Consider the following 9,431-nt stretch of genomic DNA (forward strand, 5'->3'; position numbering starts at 1 on the left):
CCACCGTGTCCCTAAAGGTTCAATGTTGAGTTCTCCATTGACTTCTATCCATTGTCAACTGGATCCAATGTCTGCTTTTATTTCTATCTTTTGCGAGATCCATCTTAATATTGTCTTCCCATTTGCGTCTAAATTTCTCTAAAGGTCGTTTCCTGATTGGATTTCCTGTTATATTTTTTAAAGAAATTGGTTCCTTCTTTCATACTGGCGACAAGACCTTCCCAACTGACCTTCTCAGACTTGTTCATACGAACAATGTATGGTAAACGGTATAAATTGTGCAGTTCCTCATTATGAAGTTAACGCCATTTCCCATTCCCGTTCCTCTTGGGTCTGAAAATTATTCTCAAATATTTTCAGTGTGCGTTCTTTCCCAAGTGATGGCCGCAATGTTTCTCAACCATACAGCACAACAGGCATGATTACCTGTTTATACATTTTAAGCTTAAAATTCATCAGCAGAATTTGGAAAATCTAAATATTTTGAAATGAATAATAACACGGAAGTCATGCTTTCAGTTGACATGCAATTTATTTGTGGGCATGATTTTGGGCTGTTAATATTGATCCTAGATATTTAAAAGTATTCATTTTGTCGAAAGTAATATTTGATATTTTGTCGTGTCCATAATTTGCAGTATTACGATCCTGGGGAATTCCCATGTATTTAGTTCTCTTTGTGTTTACTTCTAAACTGAGGGTAACAGTGCGGGGGAACCCGGCCGACGCCGTCTCCCCACCTTGGAAAAAATGTACGGCGTCCCTCCATCTCGAGCCAGGCTCTAACCGGGCCGGGCACATTTCGGGCCGGAAACGGGCCGGGCACATTCCGGGCCCAGCCGGGCCGGCCCGAACACTGTGAAAGACGGATCGGAAACTAATGTTGGCAGTCTGTGTTAATCGTAATGTGTTTGGGAAATTAACTCTTTATTCAGGAGTGTAAAGTACTGTACTTCTACTACTCTTATTATTAGTACTACTGCTACTGCTATTATTATTATTATTATTATTATTATTATTATTATTATTATTATTAATAGTATTAAAATTACAACTATTACTATTACTACTACTACTACTTCTTCTACTAATACAACTGCTACGACTTCGCGTCAGAGTTGACATGTCTGGTGGTACATACTTTACAATCTAAGTACAGAAAAAATCGAAGAAATACTAGTTATTATGGCCAGTCTGCGTAGAATGCGAACAGATGCTTGAAGAGGGGCAATGGTGGCTCAGAAGATAAAGCACCTGCTTGGTATGAAGAAAAAGTAATCTCGTCCCCTTGAGATTATATTTACCCCCAAATTGTAATGTATTACATGTTCAGCCCCTCTTGTGCTCTTCTACCAAAAATTTTAGATTTCCAGAATTAACTTGGTAGTTCCACCTAGGCACAGTTACTTGAGAAAATTCGATGAGATTTGCCGTCTTGACCCGTAAAGGCTACACATAAATAGTACAACCCACACACAAAATAAAAGTTCTGTCCACTGGACCCCCAGAGTATGGATTCAATTGAGGAACTCACCGCAAGAGTGGTCTAACCCGCATTTTGTTAGTTTTAAGAAAATTAAACCTAAAGTTGAGAAAGTCTGGTTTTTCATGGCAGAGAGAAAACGTTTCTGTATTTGGTCAGGTTGTTAAGAAATAATCTCTTTATCATGTGAGGAGCATTATTTTGTCATTTTCGTTAGAGAATGTGCTGAAATAGATGAGGAATGATTCCTGACACCTCTGTATGTCGGGTTAGATCACTTTTGCACCGAAGCACTGCACTTGTCAGGTGTTTGTGTGCAAGAATGGTCTATTCCAAATTAATACGTTGAAGAATAGAGGAAGGTACTATTTACCAATGTATATTGCATACGGTATGAACATAGGAGGAAATGACACACTATCGCTGGGGGAGGGTGTGCATTTGGGACGAGGGACAAACTGATAACGTACTATAAAAGTATATGAAGCTATTTTACACATTTTGTACTGAAGCTTTTGGAGGCAGTGCCCCATGCATCTACGCGTATGTGTATCAAAGTTGTGAATAGCTTGCGACCATATTGTAATGAAGAGTATCAATAACATGTTTGTAGGGTTGCCATTTGTCACGTATTATACTGGATGTACCGTATTTCACGCGGAAATACAAAAGAAATTGGGACATCTACTCCCAAAACACACCGTGCTAATAAGAATTACTCGTTTGCTCCTACTACTACTCAATTTTATTGGTAAGAGCAAACTCCACATTATTAGAGCACTTTTGTCCTATTTTGACAACAGTGTTTTAGTCATGTTATTTGATCATTGTTTTACAAGTACTTCTGTCCCAGCATAGGTACCATTCTTAGAAACATTAGAAAACAAAAATGCTATCTTGCAGCTAAAGGCAAACATAAAGTCGTTTTAAAATTACGTTCAAGATCAATACCACTGAAACACACAGATCTGCTAGATTTTTAGACGGTTACAAAATACTTTGTTTTTAACATAGTCGTGAAACTCCAATATTGCCTCTTACTCATTCCTATAATCGTGTGAATTGTCAGATGTCAAGTTCTCATAGAAAGCGTATTGCAGTAGATTCTTAATATCTTTTAATTTGCTAGCTTTTATTGGTTTTTGGTTCTCGTACCTTTGAGGCAGACCTATTGCATGCGATTCGAGAGTGTGTTTCTTACGGCGAACTTTACTCTTAACAACATTTATCATACTATAATCCTCTACATCACTATGTGAATATTTAACAAAATATTTCCATGGATGCTCACATGTTACTTTTAACAGTGCAACTCGCGAAAACCGAACTGGATGCTTGCTTTCGGTAAATTTTCTGTTACACACTTTAGCAACCAAAGGCTTCGCTGTAACAAAATCACTCTGCTGTATTTCCTAACATAAAATGGTTTCCGTGATGCTTTTGATTGTTTTATAATATCAGCCCACTCACTTGGTGTAAACACGTACTTCTGTAGACGTTTTTTCTTTTCAATAAGACCAAAGTCTCTGTCACAAGGTAGGTAGCTGTGGAAAGAAACAAGATGTTTATGTTCGACTGTTTTGACACATTTTTTATTTATTAGATGTAACCAAAATGCCACTAACGAAATGTTTTTATTCTGTCCGAAGCAATTGTCAGAATACACGATTAGTCTGCCTACATTATGTAGGGTTTCAATAAATTGTGTATATTTAAGTAGACATATCACTTCATCTCCACCACAACCTGCGATGGTTTCTAGCCAAACATATATGCATTATCGGTAGTACAATGATGTACAATTAAATTATATGTCCATAACAGTCGTTTATAAAACGCTTCCCCTGTGTGAATATGTGGTGTTGGCAATGTCTGTTGCATGTCAAACGCAATTACTTTGATATTGTTACTATCTTTCTTTGATTCCTCGATATCGCTTTTTAACTCATGGTAAGGTTTTTCAGCTTTACTTTGGTGCAAGTCAAGTTGGCACTGGAGAGCTTGTTTGTCCTTATCATCAGCTGACTGTATTTTGATCTTCAGCAGGTCACAAACTTTACATGTGTCACTCACAGGTTTGGACAAACTTAGGTTAAACTGTGTATTAAAGATGTCTCGGTATATATACTCATTCACAACACTTTCTCCATTATGTTTTCTTTTCAGCCAATCAACATAAATTTCAGACAGACCTTCAGACAGAAATGCTTTGTGTGGTGTTTTCTGTCGAAAGTAATGACAGGCACGTTTCAGAAAGCTACCTATATGTTCTTTCACAAAGTCTATCTGAGCCTGCGACGTTTTGTTAGGCCTTGTAGATTATCTACCCCTGTTATCATGCTTAGGTACAAATTCAGTTCATTTCATTTTCACAGCACGAGAAAGTCTACCGTTACTAATGCTAACAAAGAAATAAATGCCTCCTTGCACGCGTTTTTATCACTGCCATCAACATGCGCACAATACTCACGGGTGTACTGACGACTGCTGTTGTCTTAGTCCATACCATATCTTTTCTTCACAGACGTAACTTTAACACAATCATTTAGGAACGCATTTTGCATACTAAAGTGAGCAAGACCCCAAGTATTGAAACAATGTTTTACGAGCACTTTCACCAATACTTTCGTAACATTTTTTCACACAGGTGCATGGGGGACCAGGTTGACGAGCAGATATTTTCTTTCCTGTGCTACTTGTGTATTCCTGTCCACTGTTTCTTTTGTTCTTCTTCACATTCCTGGACCATTGTTGTTCATTTCGTTTTCTCTTTTTGCCCCGATATTGTTTCTCTTTAGACATAACAACTTCAAGATTGGGAGTTCCGATGTCCAGAGACTGTTTAGCGTCCGCCATATTGTTTGTTTTGACATGTGATGGACTGTATCACACAAACGCTGGTTCGTTCTGTAATAGTTCGGTTCAATAATACAATGACTATTTCTTACAATTCCCGAGTTAAAATAAAATGCACATTGAACACCACGATGATGCAGCTATAGGCTACGCGCACACTCACCCACTGCTGCTATGCACAGTTTCAACAAGCACCTACCCTTGCTTCTTCTTCTTCTACAGCTAACAAGTTACATTGAACAAACATCTTTAAAGAAAACTAAACAACTTAAATAAACAAGTTAGGACTGAACATAGCCCCCACCCTTGAACGATCTAGTTCAAGATACACACAAAAGATGAATTAGTAATATTTGAAAGAACTGTAAAAATTGAAACAATATGTAAATGGAAAAGTTCTGTTACTGTAAATGGACCTGTGTGCTTGTTTCCTTGCGACACATGACAATTATTAATAAAGCGCTTACAATATGCAACAATTCGCTCAAGTTTCACCAACGATGAACAATTGTCAATAATGGAGGTATCAACATGAACATGCATACAAACTATGTGTTTTCTTTCCTCTTGGTTGACTAACTTTGAATCCACTGTATATTCATTACACTCTGGGAGAATGAGGTTTTTGAGCCACTCTGGGCCTGAGAACCATAAGTGATGTGCAAGTAAAGCAGAAGGTAATAAACCTCGAGAACCACAGTCTGCTGGATTATTCTTTGAGTCCACCTTGAGCCATTTCACTGATGGCAAAAGAGTTTGAATCTTTGCTACACGATTCGCGACAAACACTTTCCATCTGCTTGAATCCGAATTCAGCCACGATAACACAACAGTAGAGTCAGAATAGGCAATTACATCATGCACTTCCAAACGTAATGAATTTAATATGAGATTCATCATTTTAGCTAATAGCAAGGCACCACAGAGCTCTAATCGGGGCAAAGACACTTGTTTGATTGGAGCAACCTTCGTTTTTCCCATAACAATGTTCACACTCACTTGGCCGTCTTGAGATACATACCTCATATATACCACTTCACAATAGGTCTTTTCGGAAGAATCACAAAATCCTATTAACTCTCTTCTCGTAGCTTGAGTGATACTGATACACCTGTTGATTTTGATGTTTTTTAATAAAGAAAGCTCTGAGTAGTAATTCCTCCATTTCCTCAAAATCCATTGAGGAACTGGACTGTCCCATTTTAAATTTAGTTTCCAAATTTCTTGCAATAATATTTTCGCAATAATAGTAGTTGGAGAAATCAAACCTAATGGATCGAACACTTTTGCACTTTCTGATAAAATGTTACGCTTAGTTACAACTGACTTAACTGACACAAGATTGACATTATACGAAAATACATAATTTGATGGATACAACTGAAATCCTAACGTCTTCACTGAATTACTACTATCAAAGTCTAAACTACTCATCGCTTGTTTCAAGTGAGAGGGTACGGATTCCAAAACGTTGGGACTGTTGGATGCCCATTTTCTCAGTTCAAAACCTCCTTTCTGCAATAATACGCTGAGTTGTTCTCGTAACTGAATTGATTCACTAACCGAGTTGGCACCACTGATCAAGTCATCAACAAAAAAGTCTTGCATCACTACAGCTGACGCAATAGGAAATGATTCTTCTTCATATTTCGCTAATTGCTGCAAACTTTTCACCGCTAAATACGGTGCTGAAGCTGTACCATAAGTTACCGTCACAAGTCTGTAATCTTTGATCGGAAGATTAGGTCTCTCACGCCACACAATTCGCTGGAAGTCTCTATGTTTTGGTTGGATTCGCACCTGTCTATACATTTTCTCAATATCAGCAGTCAATGCCACATTATGTTGTCTAAAACGCACAAGTAATGGAATTAAGTCACACTGCAACCTAGGTCCGACAAGTAACTTATCATTCAATGGCACATTAGATGAAGTTTTACAACTACCATCAAAAACTACTCTCAGTTTTGTAGTAGAACTGGAATCTTTCAACACTGCGTGATGAGGTAAATAACACACTTCACTGTTTGGTTTCAGTATTTCACTTTCTGGAATAATCTCCATATGCCCAAGTATCTCATACTCATGCATAAAATCTACATATAATTGACGCATCTTAGGCCTCTTCTTCAAACGACTTTCTACTTGTTTAAGGCGTTTAATTGCCACTTCACGTGACTCACCAAGTCTTGCACTGTTGTCGCGAAACGGTAACTGCACATGAAACCTACCTGTCTCATCTCTTTGATGGGTCTTCTCGAAATAAATTTCACACTGCTTTTCTTCTAACGACATTATATTTTGTGTAGGAATATCTTCCAATTCCCAAAACTGTTGCAAAATTCTTTCACTGTTGCAGTGGATATGATATGTTGACGCTGTGAATTCTTTACGTCGCACTTCATCGTAGCCAATAGAACCAAACAACACCCATCCTAATTTGGTATTCACTGCTACAGGAGAACCATTAACACCACTACAGACACCCGCCAATAGCAACTGAGGATAAATATCTGCACCCAATAACAGATCAATTCTGTCAGGAACATTAAAATTCGGATCTGCTAATGTTAACGTGTTAACATGCGACCACTGCTTGCTTTTATGAATATACCGTTTTGGTAACATACCTGTTACCTTTGGCAACACTAACGCTTCTAAAGAAAATTCTGATTTAACATCATAACTTGATGTAAACACGATATTAACAACACCTTTTGCCCGAGCAACATTACTGGAACTCAGTCCCGAAACATGTACATACACAGGCTGTTTTTGTAAACCAAGTCGTTATGAGCAGTTTTCTGATACAAAGCTTTTTTCACTGGCTGAATCTAACAAGGCTCTAACAGGTTGTAAATTACCATATGAATCCTTCACCATCACTACTGCAGTCTGTAATAACTGCATGTTGCACATTAGTTTCACTTGAAAAATGAGTCCCCACTGAAACACCTGAGTTCTGTTTATTTGGAAAATGAAGTATAGTATGATGACGTTTGCCACACTTACGACACGATGCTGATTTGCAGCTGGACAGTTTATGATTAGATTGTAAACAATTGAAGCACAATGCTTTCTTTTTCACTAAAGAATGCCGTTCCTCAACTGACAGCGAAAGAAAGTCATCACATTTATGCAAAGGATGATTTTTGCTTTTGCACTGGCAACACGAAAATTGAGCTGAAGCATGATACGCTATTGTTGATTTTTTATTACTCTTGTTTGGCTCACTAGGTGGGATTGATTTCACATTGGAAGTGCTACTTGCTAATGCGCGACACCTATGATCTATGAATTTCACCAATTGGTCAAATGTTGGTAGTTCACTGTCTGACAATGAAAGTTCCCACTGTCTTTTTGTTTCACTGTCTAGCTTCTCTGTTATATGAAATATAAGCAAAGGATCCCATTCGTTTACTTTTATGTCCTACACTGATAACGATCGCACACACTCAACACTGGTATCCAACAACCGACGTAACGCGCCAGCTGATTCTTGCTGCACTTGACCTTGACTTACAAACCGCCGCAAGATAGACGTGACTAATTCTCGTTTATTTTGATACCTTAAATTTAGCAGGTCCCAAGCTTCTTTATAGTTATCGTCAGTTATTTGTATAGATTGAATAAGTGTTGCTGCTTCACCTTGCAGACTAGTTTCTAAGTACTGAAGGTTTTGTGCACCCGTCAATTTTTCATTATTATGCACTGGTGCGATGAACAAATCACGAAACGAAAGCCAATCATTTAAGTTCCCGCTAAAGCATGGCAACTGCAATTTTGGAAGTCGAATTTCTGTTTTTTTTTTTTTTGACTATTCACAACACTAGAAGAAGTGTGAGATAATTTGCCCTGCACTTCCACTAATTTCACGTTAAGCTTTGTAAGTCTATCTTCAATAGCAGCAAGCTCTTCTTCTTGCACCAAATAAATCTCTTCTTCGGCACACAAGTTACTGGCTAGAAACAAAAGCTCATTTGTTTCACGTGACAGTTCACTCACTTTGTTTTTGTAGACCTGAACTACACTAATATCTTCCTGTTCTGTGATATTGTTTATGCAGTTTTCAGCACGAGTGACCTTTCCTTTTAAAACACGCTTTCGGGAATTGTAAGCTTCCATTGTCGCCCACACAGTTTTTTCTTTCTTGTTAACACACGAGTCTTAGCACGTAGGTCACATAAAACACATAAACACGTATTAACATCTGGGTAGGAGGACCAAATCTTTATGATGGACTGTATCACACAAACGCTGGTTCGTTCTGTAATAGTTCGGTTTAATAATACAATGACTATTTCTTACAATTCCCGAGTTAAAATAAAATGCACATTGAACACCACGATGATGCAGCTATAGGCTACGCGCACACTCACCCACTGCTGCTATGCACAGTTTCAACAAGAACTTACCCTTGCTTCTTCTTCTTCTACAGCTAACAAGTTACATTGAACAAACATCTTTAAACAAAACTAAACAACTTAAATAAACAAGTTAGGACTGAACAACATGTGACCATTCTTTCTCTCCTGATTGGCTGAATTAGGTTAGATCACTGTCGCACTCAGCTATTTATACAATTTACTCAGGGCAAAAAAATCACGAAACTGGTACGCATTAAAATTATCACATTGTGATCTAGCCAATATTATGCCTAGATAGTCTTTCATGTGAACAACCGATTGCACTTCAATGCAGACATTCGTCGTAGAGAGGGTTTAGCCACTCTTGCGCTGATCTCCTCAATTTATTTTGTTACGCAGAATCCAAGTATCGAAACTTGAAAACAATCGATCGTGTCATTTTCTTTCATGGACAAAGAACTTTAGCACTTTTACATAGGGAGAATATCATAACAAAGCCATACAAATAAAAGTTCTGTGTAGTGGACTCCAGGTTATGGATTCGATGTATTTTGTTACGCAGAATCCAAATATCGAAACTCTAAAACAATGGATCGTGTCATTTTCTTTTATGGGCGAAAAACTTTAGCGCTTTTACATAGGGAGAATACACGTAACACAGCCATAGAAAAAACGTTCTGTACACTGGACCTCAGAGTATGGATTCAATGTATTTTGTTACGCAG

The 9,431-nt window shown here is 37.9% G+C and overlaps 1 protein-coding gene across 1 annotated transcript; it reads right to left on the bottom strand.

The window, feature by feature from the left end:
* Positions 1 to 3,241: 3,241 nt before the first annotated feature.
* On the bottom strand, positions 3,242 to 8,464 carry LOC145670087 (uncharacterized). The gene is made up of 4 exons (XM_081738456.1): positions 8,165 to 8,464; positions 5,667 to 7,108; positions 4,745 to 5,450; positions 3,242 to 3,580 (listed from the first exon to the last, which is right to left on the bottom strand). The coding sequence occupies exons 1-4, from the start codon at positions 8,462 to 8,464 to the stop codon at positions 3,242 to 3,244; spliced, it is 2,787 nt and encodes a 928-aa protein (XP_081594582.1).
* Positions 8,465 to 9,431: the final 967 nt, after the last annotated feature.

This window comes from Thermobia domestica, chromosome 14 (genome assembly GCF_964235325.1).
Source record: "Thermobia domestica chromosome 14, izTheDome1.hap1.1, whole genome shotgun sequence".
In the NCBI taxonomy this organism is placed as follows: domain Eukaryota; kingdom Metazoa; phylum Arthropoda; class Insecta; order Zygentoma; family Lepismatidae; genus Thermobia; species Thermobia domestica.